This window comes from Syngnathus acus, chromosome 14 (genome assembly GCF_901709675.1).
Source record: "Syngnathus acus chromosome 14, fSynAcu1.2, whole genome shotgun sequence".
In the NCBI taxonomy this organism is placed as follows: domain Eukaryota; kingdom Metazoa; phylum Chordata; class Actinopteri; order Syngnathiformes; family Syngnathidae; genus Syngnathus; species Syngnathus acus.
Window position 1 is genome coordinate 5,226,255 of NC_051099.1, and position 23,661 is coordinate 5,249,915.

Sequence of the window (23,661 nt, forward strand, 5' to 3'; positions counted from 1 at the left end):
TCCGCCCCCTCTCGGCCGCGTTCGTCTTATCGCGAGAACGCCGCCCGGTCACGAAGCTAACGCAGAGCAACATGGCGGAAGGTATGAGATAGAATTTTTTTGGTGCTCTTCCCTGTCCACTCCCTTCTATTTACGTGGGCGTGTTGCGATATATGACTCTACCAAATTCGGAGTACGCGTTTATTGTATATTTCCATGTATATGTGTTTTTGAAACAACACGACATTGTTCTTGCCTTGTTCGGCTTGTAAGTGAGCAAGCTTTTATCAGTAGCTCTCGTTGATGTTGCTAGCAGATATTTTTGCCGTTTCTATTTAACTCAATTAGCTGAGACTGACAGTCGTCTATAGTGCTGCAACAGATGCCTCGTGTGCTTGTGCAAAACATTTACTTTCATGTACCATTCGTTACGATAAAGTTCTTATCTAATGATCAACAATAAACGATCGTAGCTGTTAGAAAATAAAGATCACGTGCTTCTGAATTGAGCATAGTGACATTTTACAAGCACAATGCATTTATTTGGCATCTGTTCTGTTCCTGTTGAATAAATAAGGGCACAAAATTCTTCTGTGTACTTACTGTCAGTTCCTCCCCATGAGTATTGGCACCGCCTTTACAAATGTCATGACCACCAACAGAAAGAAAAAGCTGTTAAAAACAAACAAACATACAAACAAACAGCATTTTTCTCTTTTAGTCTGACAAAAAATGACTTGCATTGTTTTTGTGGTCATCACTATACATGGTTTTAAGAATGCATATGCACGGCTGGCAAACAACTCATTATTTTCTTATTGAAGCCCTCAGTTTTGCAGAATAAAGTCTAAAAGCTGCTCCAGCGTAACACGGTTCTTGCGTGGGGCTCAAACTGTCTGTGTCACATGACTTGCAGCATTGCCGCTTACAGTTTACAAGGCAGGACAAAGTAACTAGCCTCCTCAGCACTTTTATCCCCTTTACAAATACTTTAGTGCTTTAAAGGAAGGAAATGGGCCCCAGTGGAACTTGGTGGACTTGGCTGAGTCATGATTTAGAATTTCAACATCAAGAGCTGTAGAGAAAGTTATCCCTAAAGGAAGCACTATTTATGCACGCCTTTTGATTCATCTGGTATCTTTTCTTTTCCTCTGAATAATTGGCAACAACATTAGGGGCACTTGCGCAATCAGAATTTCTGCTCCTGTAAAACAAATGGATTGACATGCAACTATTAAATGAATGCCATGCATATTTGTTTGTGTCTGCATGACAACAACGTGGTGCAGAGGAGGTGGCCAAGCTGCAGAAGCATCTGGCCCTGCTGCGGCAGGAGTACGTGAAGATGCAGCAGAAGCTGGCTGACACGGAGCGACGCTGCGCCGTCCTTGCTGCTCAGGTGTCGGTCCAAGGCCCAACCAGCCCAGCATCTGCGGACACTTTTATTAGCCGTCTTCTGGACATTGTGTCGGACCTGTATCAGCAGGAACAATACAGGTGGGCGTCTTGTTTTACGGAAGAGAATACTTTCATTTCATGGTTCTGTTCTTTATTTTTGCACCGGCAGTGATTTGAGAGTGAAAATTGCGGGGAGTCAGCTCAGTGCCCATAAGTTTGTGCTGGCTGCACGCAGTGATGTTTGGAGTCTCGCCAATATGGCCGCCACCTCAGAACTGGACCTGTCTGGTAAGTGACTGTTGATATGGCTTTGCCGTTATAAAGCCGTGGACAGTCCCCTCAACTCATGACATGTTTGCAGACTGCAAAGCCGAGGTTGCTACGGCAATGTTGCGCTGGGCATACACGGACGACTTGGAGCTCAGTGAAGATGATGCATTTCTTATCGACTTGATGAAGTTGGCCAACCGCTTTCAGCTTCAGATGCTCAGAGAAAGGTCAGCGGGTTTTCCGTTTACAACGTTGTGAAGAGTGCAACAAACAAATTTGGGCAGTGGTACTTGAATATGGAAATAGTAGCCATGCTTAATTTTTCATCTGATTGTTTTGTATTTCCGGATGTTTTTTTTTTTTTTTTTTGCAATTATGACGACTGCATCATTCATTTAGTTTACGTTACTGCCTTTGTACACACATTAGATCTTTCACTTTGCATATGTGACATAGCCACCTGACGCTATATTGGCTTCCTGTGCATCGGGTGGGTCAGGTGCGAAAAAGGTGTCATGTCATCGGTGAACGTCAGGAACTGCATTCGCTTCTACCAAACGGCCGAGGAGCTGAACGCCACGACTCTAATGAACTACTGTGGAGAGATCATAGCTAGTCACTGGGTGAGTTCCTTCTTTTAAAACTGTGATTTTGTTCCAGCAGTACTCTAATTAATTCCTCGTCTTTTCTAGGATGATCTCAGAAAAGAAGATTTCAGCACCATGAGTGCTCAACTTTTGTACAAGATGATCAAGTCTAAAACGGACTATCCTCTCCACAAAGCCATCAAAGTTGAGCGAGAGGATGTGGTGTTCCTCTATCTCATTGAGATGGACGCTCAGGTCCGTTGCCATCTTCTAATCCATGCTAAGCTTTTAATAACTCTTGACTTTTGTGAGCTGAACGAAACATTTATATATTTTTTCTTGTTAGTTGCCAGGCAAGCTGAATGAACTGGACAACAACGGCGATCTGGCTCTCGACCTGGCACTGCATCGAAAATTGGAAAGTATCGCCACCACTTTAGTTAACAACAAAGCTGATGTGGATATGGTGGATCAGAGTGGATGGAGTCTTCTGCATAAAGCCATCCAAAGAGGTGTGAAGTTTACTCCGGCGTCTTTATAACAGTTGCGGCGTTCCAAATGACCTCCGCGTAAGCTTTGCTTGTCATACTCTCCTTCCAGGTGATGAATTCGCCTCCGTCTTCCTAATTCGTCACGCCGCTCAGGTCAACGCCGCCACTGTGGGAGCGGTGGAAACGCCTCTTCACCTCGTCTGTTCTTTTAGCCCCAAGAAACACTCGACCGAAGTGATGAGTGGCATGGCGCAGATTGCGGAGGCTCTGCTCAAGTCCGGCGCCAATCCCAACATGCAAAACAGCAAGGGCAGGTTGGTCACATTCTTTTTTTGAGGAAATTTGGCAAACTATCATTGCACAAGACTGACATTTTTGTTTTTGGCTTTGTTAGAACTCCCTTGCATGAAGCTGTGTCTTCGGGGAACGAGCCAGTGTTCAACCAGCTGCTCCAATGCAAACAGTGAGTTCCTCTCGACTTCCAACTTGAATACTTGGCTTGATTTCGACTTGCAACGATTAAACTGTCCCCCTTTAGGCTCGACCTGGAACTGAAAGACCACGAGGGCAGCACGGCTTTGTGGTTGGCTTTGCAGTATATCACCGTGTCCGCTGACACCTCTGTAAATCCATTTGAGGATGATGCGCCAGTTGAGAACGGCACCTCATTTGACGAGAACAGTTTTGCGGCGCAGTTAATCCAGAGAGGGAGTAATCCCGATGCGCCCGACACATCAACAGGTGTGCATTGATTTTCTCCTTTCGTTGTCTTGTAATTTGTCATTTTCATTGCTTTTCATATTTTTGCTTCTACAGGAAACTGCCTGATGCAGAGAGCAGCTTGTGCGGCCAATGAGGCAGCTGCTCTTTTCTTAGCCACTCACGGGGCTAAAGTCAACCATATTAACAAATGGGTGCGTACGACATGTTATGTGGAATCGCAGTATCGCAAATATTTTTAGATATCATATCGTTGGCCGAATAATAGACTGACAATTAGGGGCTTGGGTTTCGAACATGAGCTGAAAATGGATTTGATGTCCTCTCAGGGGGAAAGCCCTCTTCACACAGCCTGCCGCTTTGGCCTTGCAAGCCTGACGGCGGAGCTGCTCCAGCAGGGTGCAAACCCCAACCTGCAGACCCTCAAGTCTCTGCCTGATGACACCCTTGGTGTGGCTGCACAGACCCCTCTTCATATGGCCATTGCTCATAACCATCCAGACGTGGTCTCTGTTATCCTCGAGCAAAAAGGTCGGCGATTTTCCACACTTAAATGCAAGAGGAACATGTTTGAGTGGATTAATCGTTTTTTTTTTCGGTTTTTTTCCCTTCTTTGTCTGTGTTGCAGCAAATGCAATTCATGCCTCCAATAATTTCCAGATCATTCCAGACTTCAGTCTCAAAGACTCCATGGACCAAACTGTTTTGGGCTTGGCCCTCTGGACAGGTACATCATGAGAGCGCAATTATAACAGAACGTTTTATGAGTGGCCTGTTTTTTATGCATATGTTGACTGTGCACCGCATTTAATTTGTGATGTTTTAAATTGGTCATTCTGCCCCTGTTAGGTATGCACACCATCGCAGCTCAGCTTCTGGGCTCCGGAGCGTCTATCAATGACACCATGTCCAGTGGACAAACCCTACTTCACATGGCCATCCAAAGACAGGACAGCAAGAGCGCCCTGTTTCTTCTTGAGCACCAGGCAGACATCAATATTAGGTAACTACTTCATCATCAAGTGTTTGTGACGCTTTGACTTTCATCTACTTTTTCATTTTCCTTTCGGACGCGTCGCGGTTTATCAAAGATTCCTGGCCAGCTAAATGTTTTAGTAGGGTATTTTTAAAAATAAATGTTTTCTTCGTGTGGCTATTAGGACCCAGGAAGGCCAAACAGCACTGCAGTTGGCCATCAGTAATCAGTTGCCACTGGTGGTTGACGCTATATGCACAAGAGGAGCTGACATGTCTGTGGTGGATGACAAAGGGGACCCTCCCTTATGGCTTGCTCTGGAGAATGGCATGGAGGATATTGCATCCACGCTGGTGAGACATTAAAAAAAAGAAAGATGCATTTCATCCAAGTTATTCCACACGTATTGTGGTTACACGGAGAAAAGGTTTGTCATTGTAATATTCTCCTTGTCGCTTCCTCCAAGGTTCGTCATGGCTGCGATGCGACATGTTGGAGCAAAGGCCCCTCTGGCTGCCAACAGACCCTCTTGCACCGAGCCGTTGATGAGAACAATGAGGTCACAGCTTGCTTTCTCATCCGAAGGTCTGAAACCACATTACTTTAATTCAGTGCTTGGGCTGCAGTGCAAATATACCCAAGCAAGATAAAAAAAAAAATGTGCCTTTACAAAGATATGTAATTATGGCACAGGGGGAGTGATGCATATTCTGTCTATTATCATTTTTGCAAAAACTCAATGCATTACTGTAGGATCTCATTCGAAACACTGTGCCCTAGTGGTGGGTTGTCTGCCTTGCAGTTCTGAATTCCCCCCCCCCCTTAACCATGATTCATTGTATCATGTCTGCGTAGTGGTTGCGACGTCAACAGCCCGAGGCGGCCAGGCCCAAATGGGGAAGGAGAAGAAGAAGCCAGAGACGGGCAAATGCCTCTCCACCTAGCAAGCAGTTGGGGACTGGAGGAGGTGGTACAGTGCCTTCTAGAATTTGGAGCTAATGTTAATACGCAGGTCAGTCTCATCACAGCTGCAGCAACTTTGACTACTTGTAGATATTTATTCACAACATTGGCTCTCTCGCTTTTTTTTTTTTTCCTTCCAGGATGCAGAGGGTAGAACGCCTATCCACGCTGCCATTAGTAACCAGCACAGCGTAATCATCCAACTCCTGATTTCCCATCCGGATATCCGTCTTAACATACGCGACCGGCAAGGAATGACACCATTTGCCTGTGCCATGACGCACAAAAACAACAAAGCAGCAGAAGCCATCCTCAAAAGGGAGCCAGGTGCCGCTGAACAGGTGAGGAACGAGAACCGCAGGAGAAACCCCCAACGTTTGTCTCTCGTGACCTCGAACTTTTTGCATCTCTCCAGGTTGATAATAAAGGGCGTAATTTCCTCCACGTGGCTGTGCAGAATTCCGATATCGAAAGTGTCCTTTTCCTCATAAGTGTCCAAGCTAACGTGAACTCCAGGGTTCAGGATGCCGCTAAGCTCACCCCACTTCACTTGGCCGTGCAAGCTGGATCTGAGATCATTGTTCGAAACTTGGTATAACCTACGTTCCCTTTTTTTTTTTTGCTCTTGTTTTATTTTCATTCAATTTGCCCTGTAATATTTTTGTTAGACTGAACATTTTCCAATCGAGCATTTTTCTTTCCCATGTGACTCACCAGCTGCTTGCCGGGGCCCAAGTAAATGAGTTAACCAAACATCGGCAGACTGCCCTGCATTTAGCCGCTCAACAGGATTTGGCCACCATTTGCTCCGTGCTGTTGGAGAACGGCATTGACTTTGCTGCTGAGGATGAGAATGGCAATAACGGTAAATTTCATTTCTGGAACTCACTTCAGATTTAATGGATATTATCTGTTCCCGTTTTATTTTGTTATGGGTTGATACTATTGGTATATATAAGTACCGCAGCTTGTGATTGTCTGACATAAAATTGGGCTTTTACCAACCTATCACGTCATCTTATCTTCACTGTGTACAAAACCAGCTTAACAGTTTTGCTGAGGAATTATTTTTGCAGCGTTTCGCTCACAAAAACTGTTTTCCTGTTGCATCCGCAGCTCTTCATCTGGCAGTGATGCATGGCCGCCTTAACAATATCAGATCCCTTCTCACAGAGTCCAACGTCGATGCTGAGGCCTTCAATCTCAGGTACATTTCACCTTTTGAGGCTTTTTTTTTGTAAATGACAAAAGATTTTGCAGGACATTGAATTAATTGTTTTATTGGCTTATTGAAATAATTCAGGGGTCAGTCACCAATGCACGTTTTAGGCCACTATGGTAAAGAAAACGCCGCTGCCATTTTTGAATTGTTTCTGGAGTGTATGCCCGAATACCCTTTGGACAAACCAGATAATGAAGGGAACACAGGTACTTGAAAATGCATTTTTTTTTTTCTTGTTATTTGTAGAGCAACTCCATACTTTGAATGACACCGATATATCATTTTTATTTACAGTTTTGCTCCTGGCCTATATGAAAGGGAATGCTAACCTGTGCCGTGCTATTGTGAGGGCTGGTGCTCGCCTGGGCATCAATAATAATCAGAGCATTAACATTTTCAACTACCAAGTAGCAACAAAACAGCTGCTTTTTCGCCTTCTTGGTAAGCAGATGGGGGTTTTTTTGTATTGCCCAGTGCTTTTTGGTCAATTCAAACAATGTATTAGCTAAAATTCTCAAATTAATTTTCCTTAAAGAAACGATTTTTTATTATTTTTTTCCCTGGTTAGATATGCTGTCCAAAGAGCCCCCTTGGTGTGATGGATCCAACTGCTACGAGTGTGTTGCCAAGTTTGGAGTCACAACAAGGAAACATCACTGGTTCGTACCTTGACCTTTCTGCAATATTTTTCCTGTCCGTGTTGTGCTTCATTATGAATCCTGTCTCTGCAGCCGTCATTGCGGGCGCCTCTTGTGCCACAAGTGCTCTATCAAGGAGATCCCCATCATCAAGTTTGACTTGAACAAGCCGGTGAGGGTGTGTGACATCTGCTTCGATGTACTAACTCTGGGTGGAGTGTCATAATGCAGCGGCCCGGATATTCCCCACCTACTAATAATGTTCATCGGGTCGGGGTCCGACTTAGTTACTGGGCACATCATAAGGGACAGCAGGAGCAGGACAAACTAACGAGATTGGACAATTCTGGGCCGTCGTCTTTATATTATGCCAGTCTTGTGAAAAAGCATTTGAGACGTTTCTTCATTTTGTTGTCGATCAAAGATATAAATGAATAGAAAGCAGTTTAGTGACTGCTGGACTGAGTGAGGTCACTTCTTAAGCTCTATGTTGTTTCCAATGGTTAGCTTGTTTTTCAATAAAATAGTTGCTTCTCTTGGTCATTGCAATTCAATGATAAACATCTCAAAAACACTGTTGGAAAGATGTTGATCTGTGGTGAAGTCATTTCATCATCTGCAGGTTGTGCTACCTGCTCTGAGACAAATGTTTCATGCATCATGATTCACATACTCGAACCATCAAAATGAGATTCAAATGATTGTTATCAATCGAACTCTTGTGACTGTAGACTGTATTCCCTGGATAAATGATTAAATCATGATGTTTTGTTAGACCCCGAAGCAAAAACAAGCACATTTTAATTTCACGTGTGGTGAAAAGAAAAAACTGCCCAGCAATATGAAAACATTGATTAGCAGGGTGTGAACCATTATTGATCCATATAATACATATTTAGTATGTATTAGTACTGACGAGCAACTATATGCCTGCGTGTACTATAATTTGTAGCATTTCATAATCATGTCTTTTTTTTTCTTTTTTTTTTTAAATCAGTCAGCATGAGTACATTCCAGTTTTGACTTGACCAGTTGCGATGACGATAATGCCTCAAGTCGAGTTGTCTCGACCTGACACATTTACTGCTTTGATTTTTCTAAATCCAACAGGTGCACTTTATAAAGATCACATGACATGTCCAATGGTTTTGGGGAGTGAGAATGATAGGCGTAGCCGACCATTGTTAAATTGTACAGATAAATGTGTGATATTTTTGACCACTGCTACCATTTTTGTACTTAATGCAGTTTGTGATTGCCATTGTGACAGACTTAAATCTTGCCTCTGTTAATCTTTTATGCACATTGTAAAATCTTTTATGCACATTGTATCGTATCTGTATGCTCAGATATCTAGCCCGTCTCTTACAAGTGTATCCTTATACAGACAACTTTACATAAAGATCATTTAAAACAATCTTTTCTTCACCCCCCCCCCCCCCCCACCCCCTTGTCGTTTTTGTGAAGTATAACCCAGTTATGCTCGTTGTCCATTTTTGAAACTATTCAAGTGAAGAGCAGGAGACTGCATGCATCGAGCAGTCATCATACTCCTGCAGGTTGGGGTTCTCCCTGGCTGCAGATGGATCTTCCACACAAACACAACGGTACCCACTAGCACCTGCAGAAAATAGTTTTCGAGGAACACCTGTCCAGCTTCGTTCAACTCCACCACTGGTGAAAAGAGAAAAGGTCCATCATAACATTGCATCTCAGTAATATTTGTACATGCTCAAAGTGTTTATTTACCTTTTGGTGGAGCACCAGACCCTCCCTCCCCTTGCAGAGCTCCACTCCGAGTTACAGGCAGGGAAGCGAAGCATGTCCGCCTCTGTCTTGGCTTTGAGTTGCTGGCCCGTTGCAAGCAATGACTCAACGTGTAATAGAAACTCTGTGGGCTTTCCACTTTCAGAATAGAACCGTCCTATGAGCAAACCTGAAAACATGCAGAAGTCAGTGGGTGCATTCACAATTGAAAATATTAGACAGTTGTCTCATTTATTGTCAATGACAAAACTGTTATTGGAACGGGTAAGCTATAAAATTAGTCTGGCTAGCGAGAGTAATTGATTATTTCTGTAACCACTAATCTTGCATTGGATGAAAATTAGACAAGCTTGCAGTCTTAAGTTTTCCTGGCGCCCTGCTAATGCCAAGCTCCATCTGGAGTGCTGCTTTGCAAAGTAGAGGAAGGAGGAGACAAAACAAGTGTTTCATTATCTGCAAAAGCCTTTTCAGAAATATATATTTTTTAAATATATATTCAAATTTCTGGACACATCTATTATGGACTGAACATGCACAATCAGAGCAATTACACACCTACAGTTTGGTAGGTCTTCTGATAGAAGAGCAGCCAGTCAAACAGAGCTACCACCTGCAATGGTGACAAACTGGACACATCATCTGTCAAGCCATTTTCTGTAAAATCGCCCGTGATGAAGCCCAGTGATGCATCTTTACCTGGGTGGAATAAACAGCCAGCATACTGTATAAACATCATTTTGACCAATTTAATGGAATTTGATACAATAATAGCATGACAAAAAACATGTAGTACTAAATATAGTAGGGAAATACAGTTGGTTAGATCATTTTGATAGTCAATGTTTATCCAACACAGTATATAAAACGTGCAGTGGAATATTTAGTTTTGCAAGCAATTATTACTATGTGCATTAAAGGCTCAAGAAACAAGGAAATTCGAAATCACCTGCCATAAAATGATATGCACCACCAGGCCCATAATGTTTGAGGCCACTATGTACGTCAAATACCTGGCCTAATATTGCCAGGTAAATACCCTTGCTTCCTTCTCCGCCGTTATATAACGCCAATTCTTGACTATTCAAAAGTCGCGTAGGTGGCCCCTGAGTTGATTTGCTTTCTGAATATAACGACCACTGGCGAGGGCAAAAAAATACAGCCAAGAACGCCGATAACAACGCCAGCAATGCATAGCAGAGCATATTGTTTTATTTGCCGTGCAGCATTTTTGTTAAAATGAAAAAGCCATCGGCTCCCTTGCAGGTGCTTCCGTAAACGAAGAAGAAAACGCGCATGCGCAAACGACTAAACAACGTTTCAGGCAGGCACACGAATTACTGTACGTCAATGCGGTAGTAGTCTAGGCTAGTAGAGAGAATTGTTCGCAAATTGCCCCTCTGTGGGCCGTAAGGATTAAATCGGCAAAATCTAAACCGAAGCAATCATGGGCAACGCAGAGAGCGGCGGAGGTGGAGGCAGCTGCGACGACGAAGACATGGGAACGGAGAGCCCCGGATTGGCGGAAGACAGCCCGGCCTCTGCAGCCACTGGTGTCGGAGGCACCGGTCCGGGGAGAGGCGGAAAACGATTAGCGAAGAATATCTCCGTGCCCACCGTTGGGCCGCCGAGCCCCGACGTGTTCTTCGAACAAGCGAAACTAAGAGAAGCGGCGGCTCGTATTAGCGACTCAGGAGTCGTCATCCGAGAGTCTATTCTGGCAGGGAACGAGGGAGTCCTGGTCCGATGGCTGGAGGAGCGGTTAAACCGTGGAGAAGAATCCGTCAATGTTGAACAGTTTTGTGAGATGTTGGAAAGCAGAGATGCCCCCAGAGATGAATGCGAAGAGGTATAAGCTTGAATACCATGGCTGCATATCTGCACTGGGTCTTTCACATACTGGATGTGCACTCAGCAAAATCAATATTGAAACAATAGAATTACTTACTGTTGACTGTCAGAAAGGAATACTTTTGGATAACTGCATTGCATGCAGAAACACCTCCCAGTCCATGACACCATGAGCTGATTCTATTTGTATTTTTTTTCATGCAGGGAACCAAAATATGACAATCACATCTAATGGTTTTTGTAGTGCATGCCATCCCTGTAAGCTACAATCACAGATTGTTACATGAGTACTACACTTATGTCAATCAAAACTTTGGTTGTCATTGACATAGTTTTGTATTGAGCCCTGATGTTACAGTAATGTCTCTTTCAAAACTCTTTTTATAATAACTTTCTTTCAGTTAAATTGCCATCACACCTTTTAATTAACTTAAGAGTGCAATGTCGTGATTAGCAGGTGTACCCTGCTTTTTAATCCAAAGTTTGGAATGAATACAATATTGTTGTCGTTGCCACTTTTACTAAGCAGTTTCATTGTCAGTGCTGTTTGAACTTTGACCGCTTTTATTCAAACAAAGAATGTGAATGAATGGTCCTATTGGTAAATGAGTTCTTTGGTCTAAAAGTAGCTTTGTTGGCGTGTACTGTAGATGGAATGCCACTGTGATGCTTCAAAGGATGGTTGTTGTACGGCAAAGCCATCTACCACTTTCTAGATCATCCCTTTTCTGAATATTATTTAGTAAAGTAGATTAGATTTATGACGCACCTTACTACTGATATCAAATCTCACCAAGTGCTCTGCTTATCTCCGTCTTAGGCCTTTGGACAGTTTGATGCCGAGGGGGATGGGGTGGTGGATGTCGAGAGCATGCTGATTACTCTTAAGAACTCCAATGGAGCTAATCTACGGGGAGAGCTGAGTCATGTGATAAGGCAGCTGCAGGCGTGCTCCCTAACCCCAGGTATGTTCACGCGTGTACGCCATTCAACACAAACAAACGTGGATTTGAATATGATGCCTTTGTGTTGCACAGGTTTTGTTGACATATTCTCCAAGACCAAAGACAGGTTGGGGGCACATGCTTTCAAGATCCTGAAATTTTTGCACAGGAATCATATTCCCAGCAGTGCTATCCCTTTCCCCATTTTAGACGGCTACAACAGTATCTGCACCATGAGGTCCAGCGTGGTCCAAGACTTCTTGGAGTTCCTCTTGCAACGGGAAAAAGGTGAGCAGCACCCTTTGATGAGAAGCGTTTGGAGAAATTTAATCATATTAATCCACACATATCCAGATCTAGATATTCAGTACAGAGCAGAACTGGACCGTGACCCAGATGTGGACAAGGTGAAGGTGGTCACACAGTGCTACAGCACGATAGAAGCTTCGTCCAACGTTGCCGATGTTTACAAGATGACAAACGGAGAAACGTCATCCTTCTGGCAGTCTGACGGCAGCGCACGCTCACACTGGATAAGGCAAGCGCATTGAATTCCATTCAAGGCTTTCCACATGATTTGACTTGGCCCGTTCAGATGTTGACGTTTGTCGCCTTTCGGGTTCTCAGATTGAAACTGAAACCGGACGTGGTTTTGAGGCGGCTGGCCGTCGCCGTGGCAGCCAACGACCACAGTTACATGCCTCAGCTGATCTCAGTCATGGTGGGAAAAAATCTGCACTCCTTAGACAAGATCCGAGACGTCCGCATCCCCAGCAATGTGACGGGCTACGTGGCACTCTTGGAGAATGCCAACATCACACACCCATGTGAGTCGTCGTACCTGTCGGATGAGCTCATGTCGCAATCGTTGAAATGCCCTTTTAGAAAACCTATTTTTGAGAATGCGATTCAGAATGGCACCTTTTGTTCTTAATGTCAACTGGCCACAAAATCATGTGTTTAGTAAGAGCAAGCTGAGTGAGGACAGGATGAAGGCAGACTGGAATGAGGTGGTTGGAAGCGAGAGCAATCACGCCGTTTTGAAAAGAACTTTGCAGGGCTCTTGATCTTCCATCATTTGTTATGTGCCTGTAACTCATTTGTTAACGAACGATCCGAAGCCTGACTTTTGCGAAGACTCATCATTCTCAATCGGCGAAGTGTAACGTTTGATATGCCAAGCTTCATTTCGCACGGTGAATGTCAAAGCAGTTCAGCATCTCTACATTGCACGTTCCATCGTCAGCGTGTTGACAGCGTCGTGTGTTCCTCAACCCGCAGACATCCAAATTAACATTAAGCGGTGCCTGAGCGATGGCTGTGACACACGGATTCATGGTTTGAAGACGCTGGGCTATCAGATTACCAAGAATAAAGAGGTGTCTGTCTCAGATGCTTCAGCCATCTGGTACCTGTCACTCCTCACCTCCTTGGTCACAGCCTCGATGGAGACCAACCCTGCACTGGCTCAGACCGTGCTTCAGAGCACTCAGTAAGACACTATTTTATTTTTACTTATTGGGAATTTCGGACAGATTTGAATGGAGTATGTCGCTCCTTTTCCCAGGAAAGCATTACAACACATGCCACCATTATCTCTTACACCATCATCCACCAAGTTCCCCAAGTTCTTCTCTTCGAACATCCTCGAGGAGGTGGATGCTTTTCTCCTCAGGATAGCAGAGTAAGGCTTCCATCATCACACTCGCGGAACACGACCTCATCGAGCTGATGAAGCTGATGGCGTCGCACGAGAGAGAGACAGGCTAAAAATCAATACTGTGCCTTAGTGGGCTGATGAGCCACTCCATCAATTGCACATACAGTATTGTTGCATCACCCAAAAGGCCTCATGGATTTTTCGACTTATGTTATACACGTAATATATTCCAGTATACGCTGTTTCTGTAATGTCTTCAATTTTGATGTGCTGGAATAATTATTTCTGCTATACTTTAAACCTCTGAGCTTTTACAAACCACATCAGGATATAACTAACTTTTTTTTTCCCCTAATTAAATGCCCATATTTGTCATTTTGAACCTGGATAGTTGCTGTGTGAGTCCTGACGCAGAGCAGACCCTCCTCGCCTTCGCTCTGGCCAGAGGCAGCGTGGCCAAAGTCCTCCAAGCTCTTTCCTGCATCAGTGACCACTTGGAGACAGAATACAAGGCCTCCTCCCTCATCGCGTCAATGGCCACCGTTCGTCTGCAACTCCTTTATCGAAATGGTAATGTGAATTCAGTGGATGTCAAAAAAATATATATCCATCCATATATATTTTTTTCAATTCACAGGGAAGCCCCTGCAGCTCCACTTACAAGCATGTGATGCAAAGAGTAAAGAGGAGAAATCAGGACCAGAGAATATGCTTTCAGAATCCTCTACTGGCGATGGTAATTATTTAATGAGAAAATAAGAACATATTCTCTAATGTTGGTATGACCGCCACGATAAAACACAATCGATGCCCTCAAGGTTTTCTCACCGAAAGTGGCAAGAAGAAAGCCAGTGTCATCCTGTCAACCGAGGACCAGAGCAACTTTCAAGTCACTCAGATGAAAATCAACGTGAGTTTCCTTCAGTGTTTTCTCCATTTTGGGCAAATGAATGCATAACCAAGCACCTCCTTCTGGATTTACGCCACAAGGTGCGAAAAGGGGCCATCGGGGCAAAATGCGGCTTGGTGTTTGCCTACAAAGATGACGAACCGTTTGATGCCGCCAAACATTTCAAGAGGTTCAAAAAGTACGACACGTGGGACTACAAAGACTACAAGAAGTTTGTACAAGACAAGTAAGAAGCGCGCATCGAAAATGATTCGATGTATCCCGAGCTGTCTAAAATCTTGCCTTCGGAGCTTGCCGAAAAAGTCACGATGTAACAAAACACACTTGGATGAATGTGGCGTTCAGTCAGTAATGCAAAACAAGTGGGTGTTTGTTGTGTGTGCTATAGATACCCCACAGCAGCTTGGGGCTCTGGCCGGCTGAGTGCGCTTACACTTAAACGCTGACACATCATGTTGTCACTTGACCTGCAGTGTGAGGATCCCACCGCTGTCCGAGGATGAGCCCATCGGCTGCTTTGAGGTGGAAGAGGACTGGAACGACGTGGAGATCAAGCTGCAGCAGTGTCGTGTTGCAAAGGTAAATTTTCTCCACATGTCGGATCCATAAATAATGTTTCACTTCAAACGTATTTAAAAATTAAGATTTTTAGTCAAATTGCTTTCACCAATGTTTCACTTTTGTTTCTGTCGTCTTAGTTTGTGATGGTAAAGTTCCTGTGCACAAGGCAGGACACAGCTGAGCGCCTTGGAGTTCAGTCCCTCAGCTTCAACGGCTACTCGTGTAGCGGAAGACAAAAGCTTGAAGATCTCGACGAGCTCAGCTCTACCAGCACTGAGCAGTGCAAAAATCATACCGTCACCGGCCTTTGTCTTCTCAATAAGACTTTGTTCTTCATTCAACAGCTCACACAAAATATGGTAAGTAGAAAATTTTACGCGTAATTAGTCTTAAAAAAAAAACGTGATTGAGTCACCATAAAACTGATTTTTTTGTTTTGACTGATTAAAGTTGGTGTAGTATTTTTTTTTTTATAATCCAAAAATATCCATACATTTTCGACACACAATGTGACTGGTTTCTCCTAAAGCTTAAGTGTCTTCTGGACTTCACTGGACTTACCGTGGACCTCTTCTGGAGTTTCTACACTAAGCTGATGGTTATGTAAGTAGAAGCAGCCTCTTTTTTTTTTCTTTTTTTTTCCCCCTAAATTCTTTCTGGCTCAATCTCACTTGTGGCTTTGTCTCAGTGAGGGAGAAGAAGCGTTGAAAAGCAGAATTCATCTCCTGCAGTTGCTCCAGAACTGTTTCTCCATGCTGCCCAACCCGCTGAGCAGCACAACAAAAGATGGGCCATCCAGTAGCGCAGAGCCTGCTTGCGTCAGTGCCGTCCACCAGCTTTACTCTCACCTCTGCCACAGTATGAATCACGTACCCATAATTCATCAACATCAATATTTGAGATCCCTGATACTATCGTCACCCCGTTTTTTTTTTTTAGTTGTCAATGAGCCTGAGGGAACAACATTTATGGAAAAAGCTTTGCACAAGGAGGCCGTGAAAGCCATTCTAAACGGAGCAGCTGTTTTCTTCCCTGATAAACTCATCCGGCGGGACAAGCTGTTCCACATGATGGTGTGTTTACATATTCATTCATTCAAATGTATCTTTTTTATTTATTTTTGATGTTTGTTTGTTTTTTGCAGAAGAATATCACAGAAGAGTATCAGCTGCTATCCGTTAAAGTTACATTTGAGTCGCTGTGTAATTACTTCAGGTAGGTAGACCATAAATATGTGAGCACATCAGGTACAGGATGAACGTTCATCTACGTGCTCCATGCAGTGATCTGGATCCGAGTGGCCTTCTCCTGCTCCCGCCCAAAGGAGCTCCCGCTGACTTTGACATCAGCCCGATTCTAGCGGTGATGGAGACGCTTCTGCTAGTGGCAACACAAGAGGTGAGACAAATTTTGGCGATTAAAAGACAATCCAGCAATTAGCAACGTTTGTCTTTTGGAGTCCAATCTTTCTTTTTGATTTCAAGTGTGAAGTGATGATGTCAGAGGGCAGTGATGGGCCCAGTCAGCAGACAGTGTTGCGGTCCTTGTTCTGGGCTCTTCAAGGAAGCCTCCTCTCTTGGTGCTACCTCCAACTCAAAGGAGGCACCTCCACTGCCGTTAGCATGGAATTGGCCAGAGTCATCCTATTAAAATGTAAGACCTCAAGTTCCAATGCAAATGAATGATAAATATTCGAATTCTGCGGCTTTATCTGAAGTTTTGCTGTCGAATGAATTAAATGTTGATTTCTGCTCGCTCAACAGATGTGGATCAGTTCTTGGCAAGCATCAAAAGTGTACTCGGTTCCCTACTCGAAAAATACACTGGCACTGAGATTACGAACAAATTAGGCAAATCCATCATTGCCACAGTCTTCAGACAACTGGTAATTAGGTCATGATTTGGAATCAGACTGTTTTCTTTGACTTGACATAGCTGAATTGAATGTAACATTTTCTCTTTGTCAGCTTATTTTCCTCCTGGAACTTTGCTCTTTGGACATTCCTCACTGTCTACTGCTTAAAAGTTTCTCCTCTCTGATTGAGCTCCTCAAAAATCTGTCCAGTGGCACAGGAGACATTTTTTCCAAGGTGAGTGTCATCAGTGTCTTACTTTTCCATACACACGACTTCAATCAAAATATGTGCTCTGAATACATTTTATTTTGAACCACATCATTTTCAATGCCTGTATAAAAGATTTCCCCAAGAAAGCATTTCAAAATATATATCATTGTTAGGTGGACCAAGAGAGCTGGCACCAACCCCAACAGCCAGTCGTGCTGAGGACCTGGACCATGGAGTCCTCTCATAACTATGAAGATAGCCGTCACGAGACCAACATCTTCACCTTCCCTGGTGCTACGTCATTTGAAGTAGAGTTTGACGAACGCTGTGAGACAGAAAAGAGGTTACGAAAGCAATTTTCTTTCCTGCTTTTTCATCTACCCATTCCATATTTATTAAAACCGTAAATTCTTTTGATTTCCGCAGGTATGACTATCTGGAATTCACTGACTCCAGAGGTGGGAAATTTCGCTATGACATGAAGGTTGGAAGCGAAAAGTGGCCCAAGGTAGGAACTCAGTCATTTCACCACTTTTTACAGGTTCGACGATTGACATGCGGATCTTCTTTGTCTTTCTAGAAGGTAACATTTGACACAGGCCCTCAGCTTCAGTTCCTCTTCCATTCTGATAGCAGCAATAACGAGTGGGGTTACAAATTCACCGTAACGGCCATGGGTCTGCCAGACATCACCATTTCATGGATGTCTGACCTCCAGCTGCTTGTGGCGCGACTCATGGGGCGCCTCGCCTTCAGAACGCTGGCACTCAAATCACCTCATGGTGAGACGCCTGCTCATAACTGTTGTCTCAAACAACTGTCTTGTCTTTTGCAGCAAATCATTTTTCTTGTTTCTACATTTTCAATGACAACAGAAATAATACAGCATGTATATTATTTTTATATTCAGAGATACGCTCTGTGAAAGAGCTTCCATCCTGGAAGGTGTCCCACGTTCAATCTTCACCTCTGTGGAAACCCATTCTCCGACATGGCTTACAGGAGTCAAGGGACACGGATCAAGCAAAGACAATTCAGGTATGCTAAATAAACGATTCTGACCTCACCTACAACGTCGTGATGGTCTCACACTGTGTTTTTGTATGGTAGATGAGCAAGTATAATCATAATGATGTAACAAGGCTCCTGGAGGACTTTGCCAGATGGAACCCGAGCCAGGAATCCACTGACAGCGGAATCGAGCTGATGCAAAACCTTGTGCAGTCCTGTAAAAAACAGACAATGAGGAATGAACTAGCCACCGGCTCAATGGCAGATCATGCTGTGAATGCCATTTGGGCCGCCATGGTGTACCACACACCCATCCTCATCCATGCCCTCAAGACATACAGTAATGCATAATCTTCTTGTTCCCTTCTTGTTTTTAACTACTACCGTATTTTCCGCACTATAAGGCGCACCTAAAAACCTCCAATTTTCTTAAAAGTGCGCCTTATAATCAGGTGCGCCTTATATATGGACCAATATTGAGCCACTACAGCAGGCGTGTCCAAAGTCCGGCCCGCGGGCCAAATGTATACATCTTATATATGGACAAAGTTTTAAAATGGGCCATTCATTGAAGGTGCGCCTTATATATGGACAAAGTTTTAAAATGGGCCAATCATTGAAGATGCGCCTTATAATCCGGTGCGCCTTACAGTGCGGAAAATACGGTACTTCAATAGAGTATCTGTCTTACTTTCAATATTCTTTTTCCCATTTTATGAAAAGTCAATCAGGAATGCAAGTCGTCTCTAAATGAGGAATTTGTGCAGGCGTATTCAATGGCAGATAGCATCAGAACTTGGATGGTAAGTATCTGCCAATGTTGTGGAATTTACAATATCTAAGAGCTTAAATTGTGATCCGTGTCTTCTGTTAGTTGGAGATGAAGCAGCGATATATTGTCGGCAAAATGAATATTCCAGATGAAAAAGAAGGAGGCACCGATGAGGTTACAATCGAGAGTTTAGGTGAGGATCCCCGCTTCTTCTCGTCTTTTCTCACCGGATCGTTTATCTAACGTTTCTTTCTCGGTAGCCGGGATGTGCATCGAGAAGTGCCTCCTGCTCTTCCGATTTTCCCCTTGCGGTACGTCATGCCCCGACGGCGATTCCTCCAAAGCTGCAGAGGGCAGCATTGCTCCGAGTTCAGCAGTCTCAGAAGACGATTTCCAAGCGAGCTCCTCACTCGAACATCCGAGCACGGCACCTACGATTGAATCCAAAGCGGTTGAGAGCCAATCCTCCAATGTCCTCAACCCCTCGTGTACACACTGCAAGTCAGACCATAAAGGCTCCACGGAAAGTCTCTCTTCCTGGGGAGCCGGCTGTCCAGCGTCCCCTTCCGCCTTAACCCATAAAGCCCCATTCAGTCGGGCACGGCTCCGCCTCCTGTCATGCCGCTCCGTGGAAGAACCCCGCACGTGCCCCTCGATCAAAGAGCGCTACCCGCTTCTCAAGCACATACTCAACTTCATAAAGGACAACGCCCTCACAACAGCAAAGTCAGTCCGTCCCCCGTCTCTTATTGGAAAGAGTTTTGATGAATGATGCCTACTGTTTTTTTTTTTTCTGTAGTATCCTGCAAACATTGTCACTGAACAAGGCTCAGGCTGTTAGTGTTTGCAAAGTCCTGGAGCTGGTTCAAGAGTGTTTGCATTCCCTGGGAAAGCCGCACCTCTTTCAAGCTCCTTGCATCCTGTTTCTTCAAGAGCTGTTGACATGTCAGAAAGACTTCACCAGGTACAACATTTGTATTTCTATAAAAGGGAATGAAAATGTAATCCTCTCCATTGTTGACTGCTTGAAGTTGCATATTTTTTTAAATATTTCTTTAACAGTTACAAAGTAGCATTTAATTTGTTCTTGTTTTTTGTTTTAGTTATTTCTCTCAGTTGTCAGACAGCGGGAGAGAGCTTGGGGAACAAGTGCGACGGTCCTACCATCAGTTGGTGCTCATTCTGGTTCAAGCAGTGCAAGGATTCAGCAGTCTCAATGACAAGTAAGCATATTTTATTTTATTTTATTTTATGTTAGAAAGCACACAAGTTTGTGTTATGAGCAGTCGAACGTTAACCTTATCCTTCCTCGCCAGAGCTCTTCTACCAGCCTTGTCTTGTGTGCAAACCTGCTTGTTGCACCTTCTGGACTTGAATTGGGATGTGCACGACATTCCCCTCTTCCTGAACATCAAGCTTCCGGAACTCTTACTCAGCATGTCCCAGGAGAACATTAGTGTGCATGACATTGCTATCAGGTAAAAAGTACAAGTAGAACCATTTTTCTTCATTTCTGTCATTACCAATCTTGAAATGTGAACCACGTAAATGTCGTCTTTGTACATTTTTAGCCAATGGACAGAGGAGGATGAAATTGCAGACTACAAGAAGAACCAAGAGTGGATGGACGAGTGCATGGATGGCATGTTTGAGAAGTGGTATGACAAAATTGACGAAGAGGACTCGACGGAGGACAGACGAAAGGTAAGTCCATAAGAGAGCGATTGAACAATTTTGAAATTTGGAGAAAAAAAAAATTCCTGTCCCATCCCCAGATGCACATGTTCATCGCACGCTATTGTGACCTCCTCAACGTTGTGATTTCCTGCGACGGCTGTGAGAGGATGGCACCTTGGCACCGCTACCGATGTCTGCAGTGCATGGATATGGACCTCTGCAAAACGTGCTTCCTCAGTAAGCCGCTCGACGGAGCCATCGGCATCGCGTAGGATAAAAACGATTTGATGAAAGCCGAACGTGCACGTGTTAACTAGGCGGTGCCAAGCCCGAAGGCCACGAGGACGACCACGAGATGGTAAACATGGAGTACGCCTGCGACCATTGCCAGGGCCTCATTGTCGGCAGCAGGATCAACTGCAACGTGTGTGAAGACTTTGACTTGTGCTTTGGATGTTACAATGCAAAGAAATATCCCGACAGGTGACGCATTCAACTTCACGTCATTCTTCTACTATGCTCCTAACCCCCACCTTTTTAAAAAAAAAAATTATTCATCCTTCATTCAACCTTTAGCCACCTGCCCACGCATCGGATCACAGTTTACCCGATGGTGACCATCCGAATAAGCGACCGCCATCGTTTGATTCAACCCTACGTCCACAACTACTCCTGGCTTCTGTTTGCTGCTTTGGCCCTCTACACTTCAGAAGTGATTAGTGAGAAGCAGATAGACGGCCAATTTTTGGATAGCGCCACCTTGAGCCAAGCAGCGACCCTACAGACGTGGTGCTCAAAGCTCATCACTGACTGCTTGCTCAAGGGGCAAACCAGCAAAGGTATCAAACCCATATTTAAATCAAATAAAAAAACTAGAATGGTTATATCCTTTTTTTAATAAATCGTCTACTGTTTCTTAAACTGTGCCTGAATTCCTTTAGGTCTTCGTTGTTCAGCTTTGCTCAATCTGCTGTTCTCCAATGACTCCGCCTCCGACAGCGAGCTGTGTCCAGTCTCTCCAGAGTTCTCTCAGGAGGTCAGTACCGCCACAGACACCTCATCTCTCCCTGGAAGTACTGCGGCAATCTGCTCCCCTTCATCACCCAAAGACAAGGTACACAGATATTCATAGCACAACTGATGTGTGTATTTTTTTCGGTTCAGCGTTTAACACTTGTTGTCATCACACCGATAGATGAAATCATCAGTAGAGCAAAAGTCAAAGGAAGCGAGCTCTCTTCCCTCCGCTCCCGCCGAAATGTTCTTACCAGCGAGCGCGACAGAGACGGAGAAAAAAAAACTTGTCAGCCAAGACACTTTGGAGTCAATCAGCCTCAGCAAGACACCCTCCATGTCTAGCGAGGACCCCCTCTCTCCCGTCATCCGACGTAAGTTTTAATACACTCGCTGATATCGCTATAGATGAAGACAGATTTTGATATTTTGAATAGCTTCCGAGTCGAGTCTGGCGGTCAACTCTCCGCCATCAGATACGGTCAAGGAGACGGGTGATCGGCTTCCTAAGGTCCCGCTCCAGGAGCATGTCTTTGCAGAATGCTCCAGAGAGAGGATCCTGGGACTTCTAGCAGCCATGCTACCGTCCGTCAAACAAGTAAGTCGGGAATTCCTGGGAGATTTGGATTTTTCTTATGAATAGTTTCTTCTTTCTGTTTTCCTTACTTTTAGGAGAAGACTTTTAGTCTACCCAGTGTCAGCTCCATCCTGCACCAACTTTTCAGGGCAGTCATTTCCAATGCCGGCTCTCTTAACGAGACCTACCATCTTACCCTGGGGCTTCTGGGACAGCTCCTCATGCGAATCCCTCCAGCGGAGGCCGACGGCGCTGTCACCGAAGCCCTCACAGACAAGTATGAGTTGCTGACGCATGGCGAGGCGCCAATTGGTGACACTCATGGATGGAAGACCACCCAGTTGCTCTTCAGCTTGGGAGCTGTCTGTTTGGACAGGTATTGTACTCTTGACTCCACAGACTACTCTTCTCATCCTGAGGATTTTTTGCAATGATTGCCAGGATGAAGCCTCCCTTTTTCTTTTTTTTTTTCCTAGTCGTATTGGTTTGGATTGGGCGTGCACCGTCGCGGATATTTTACACGATCTGAACACGTGTCCCGGTTGGAGAACAGTCATCGCCGCCTTCACCGATCATTGTATTCAGCAGCTGCCGCAAACTCTGAAACGCACCAACCTCTTCACCCTACTGGTGTTGGTAGGCTTCCCCGAGGTAAAGAAATGCAAACTGCACCACACGTTTGATTTGATTGCCTTGCATAAATGTCAAGCTACTCTTGCGCCTCTCAGGTTTTGTGCGTTGGCACGCAGACGGTGTTTATTGACAACGCCAACGAACACCACACCATGATCTTACTCAAGCACTTCACAGAAACAAACCAGGCAGCAGTGGTGGATGTGAAAACTCGCAAGAGAAAAACAGGTCAGTGTAGGAACACACTCATTCTGAGAAAAAAAAAAAAGTCTAACATTGCTAATTGTGGGTTTTAACTTTTCTTTTCTAGTCAAAGACTACCAACTCATCCAGTCTCAGGATTCTACAGCATGCCTCGCAGGACAAAATGAGGGCCAGTGTTTGCCCAAAACACTCGTCAGCCGCTATCTGAACAACTTCATCTCCATCATCTGCCACCTGCTACAGAGCAGTCAGGAAAATGGCTCTCTTGATGCTGTGGAGGCTTCTTGGGTCCTCTCTTTGGCCCTTAAAGGACTCTACAACACACTGAAGGTACCAAAAGCAAAAAGAATGTGCACGCTTAAAAGTTTCATCTTGCCTTCTTCTTTTGTGTAGAAGAACGGCGTGACGGAAGCTCAGGAAGCCATTCGGCAGTCGGGATTAACCCAGCTGCTTGTGAGCAAGTGCAGCAAGGGAACAGGTTTCAGCAAGCTGTGGCTCTTACGAGATCTAGAAATTCTTTCCATCATGCTCTACTCTTCCAAGCGGGAAATCCATTCCATGACTCAGGACCCCGAGCGGGATCAAGGAGAGCAAGACAAGGAGCACGACTCGGATCACTCCAGCAGCATAGCCGATGACGGCGATGTCAATAGGCTCGATCCGCTCGAAGGTTTAGATGAGGAAACTAAAACTTGCTTCCAGGTGATGAGGGAAACTCCGTCAGAAAAAGAAATGGAGGAAAAAAATAGTTCCATATGAATACATATTTTTTT

General features: G+C 44.5%; 3 protein-coding genes across 4 annotated transcripts in view; 2 read left to right on the forward strand and 1 right to left on the reverse strand.

The window, feature by feature from the left end:
• ankfy1 (ankyrin repeat and FYVE domain containing 1) lies at positions 1–8,658 on the forward strand. Its single transcript, XM_037269118.1, has 25 exons — positions 1–81; positions 1,269–1,476; positions 1,547–1,665; positions 1,739–1,874; positions 2,147–2,270; positions 2,340–2,489; positions 2,581–2,746; positions 2,835–3,039; positions 3,120–3,188; positions 3,264–3,466; positions 3,542–3,639; positions 3,775–3,976; positions 4,074–4,172; positions 4,295–4,448; positions 4,606–4,774; positions 4,888–5,006; positions 5,277–5,433; positions 5,525–5,725; positions 5,800–5,976; positions 6,102–6,249; positions 6,501–6,591; positions 6,688–6,812; positions 6,901–7,047; positions 7,175–7,265; positions 7,338–8,658. Exons 1-25 carry the CDS (start codon positions 72–74, stop codon positions 7,468–7,470), a joined length of 3,501 nt encoding a protein of 1,166 aa, XP_037125013.1. The 5' UTR covers positions 1–71; the 3' UTR covers positions 7,471–8,658.
• Positions 8,154–10,323, reverse strand: LOC119133383 (neuferricin). The gene is made up of 4 exons (XM_037269119.1): positions 9,958–10,323; positions 9,567–9,707; positions 8,994–9,180; positions 8,154–8,918 (listed from the first exon to the last, which is right to left on the reverse strand). The coding sequence occupies exons 1-4, from the start codon at positions 10,211–10,213 to the stop codon at positions 8,747–8,749; spliced, it is 756 nt and encodes a 251-aa protein (XP_037125014.1). The 5' UTR covers positions 10,214–10,323; the 3' UTR covers positions 8,154–8,746.
• zzef1 (zinc finger, ZZ-type with EF hand domain 1) overlaps positions 10,313–23,661 on the forward strand; it is an 18,967-nt gene continuing 5,618 nt past the window's right edge. Inside the window, exons 1-44 of one of the 2 annotated variants that reach the window (XM_037269116.1) lie at positions 10,313–10,857; positions 11,680–11,824; positions 11,897–12,091; positions 12,158–12,341; positions 12,431–12,630; positions 13,085–13,295; positions 13,371–13,487; positions 13,855–14,033; positions 14,101–14,199; positions 14,282–14,373; positions 14,454–14,599; positions 14,847–14,952; positions 15,072–15,293; positions 15,464–15,537; positions 15,623–15,792; positions 15,874–16,007; positions 16,079–16,149; positions 16,218–16,332; positions 16,419–16,587; positions 16,698–16,819; positions 16,902–17,024; positions 17,174–17,343; positions 17,427–17,508; positions 17,581–17,782; positions 17,911–18,038; positions 18,111–18,351; positions 18,735–18,814; positions 18,886–18,976; positions 19,044–19,509; positions 19,583–19,747; positions 19,887–20,006; positions 20,100–20,261; positions 20,355–20,487; positions 20,559–20,697; positions 20,778–20,943; positions 21,037–21,299; positions 21,402–21,574; positions 21,656–21,848; positions 21,912–22,072; positions 22,147–22,427; positions 22,528–22,702; positions 22,780–22,912; positions 22,995–23,218; positions 23,282–23,590. In XM_037269116.1, the coding sequence (XP_037125011.1) occupies positions 10,456–10,857; positions 11,680–11,824; positions 11,897–12,091; positions 12,158–12,341; positions 12,431–12,630; positions 13,085–13,295; positions 13,371–13,487; positions 13,855–14,033; positions 14,101–14,199; positions 14,282–14,373; positions 14,454–14,599; positions 14,847–14,952; positions 15,072–15,293; positions 15,464–15,537; positions 15,623–15,792; positions 15,874–16,007; positions 16,079–16,149; positions 16,218–16,332; positions 16,419–16,587; positions 16,698–16,819; positions 16,902–17,024; positions 17,174–17,343; positions 17,427–17,508; positions 17,581–17,782; positions 17,911–18,038; positions 18,111–18,351; positions 18,735–18,814; positions 18,886–18,976; positions 19,044–19,509; positions 19,583–19,747; positions 19,887–20,006; positions 20,100–20,261; positions 20,355–20,487; positions 20,559–20,697; positions 20,778–20,943; positions 21,037–21,299; positions 21,402–21,574; positions 21,656–21,848; positions 21,912–22,072; positions 22,147–22,427; positions 22,528–22,702; positions 22,780–22,912; positions 22,995–23,218; positions 23,282–23,590 (7,533 nt within the window). In that variant the 5' untranslated portion in view covers positions 10,313–10,455. Of the gene's footprint in view, positions 10,858–11,679; positions 11,825–11,896; positions 12,092–12,157; positions 12,342–12,430; positions 12,631–13,084; positions 13,296–13,370; positions 13,488–13,854; positions 14,034–14,100; positions 14,200–14,281; positions 14,374–14,453; positions 14,600–14,846; positions 14,953–15,071; positions 15,294–15,463; positions 15,538–15,622; positions 15,793–15,873; positions 16,008–16,078; positions 16,150–16,217; positions 16,333–16,418; positions 16,588–16,697; positions 16,820–16,901; positions 17,025–17,173; positions 17,344–17,426; positions 17,509–17,580; positions 17,783–17,910; positions 18,039–18,110; positions 18,352–18,734; positions 18,815–18,885; positions 18,977–19,043; positions 19,510–19,582; positions 19,748–19,886; positions 20,007–20,099; positions 20,262–20,354; positions 20,488–20,558; positions 20,698–20,777; positions 20,944–21,036; positions 21,300–21,401; positions 21,575–21,655; positions 21,849–21,911; positions 22,073–22,146; positions 22,428–22,527; positions 22,703–22,779; positions 22,913–22,994; positions 23,219–23,281; positions 23,591–23,661 lie in introns of those variants that run through there. The other variant, XM_037269117.1, reaches the window with a different exon arrangement.

Bases quoted from the DNA above. Each gene is read 5' to 3' on its own strand.
- ankfy1 (XM_037269118.1), top strand. The intron at 1,875-2,146 runs GTCAGCGGGTTT...CGGGTGGGTCAG, and splicing joins CTTCAGATGCTCAGAGAAAG to GTGCGAAAAAGGTGTCATGT. The intron at 3,977-4,073 runs GTCGGCGATTTT...TCTGTGTTGCAG, and splicing joins TGTTATCCTCGAGCAAAAAG to CAAATGCAATTCATGCCTCC.
- LOC119133383 (XM_037269119.1), bottom strand. From the start codon at position 10,213: ATGCTCTGCTATGCATTGCTGGCGTTGTTATCGGCGTTCTTGGCTGTA. The intron at 9,708-9,957 runs GTGATTTCGAAT...TATTCCACCCAG, and splicing joins TGCATATCATTTTATGGCAG to GTAAAGATGCATCACTGGGC. The intron at 8,919-8,993 runs GTAAATAAACAC...TCTTTTCACCAG, and splicing joins GTCTGGTGCTCCACCAAAAG to TGGTGGAGTTGAACGAAGCT.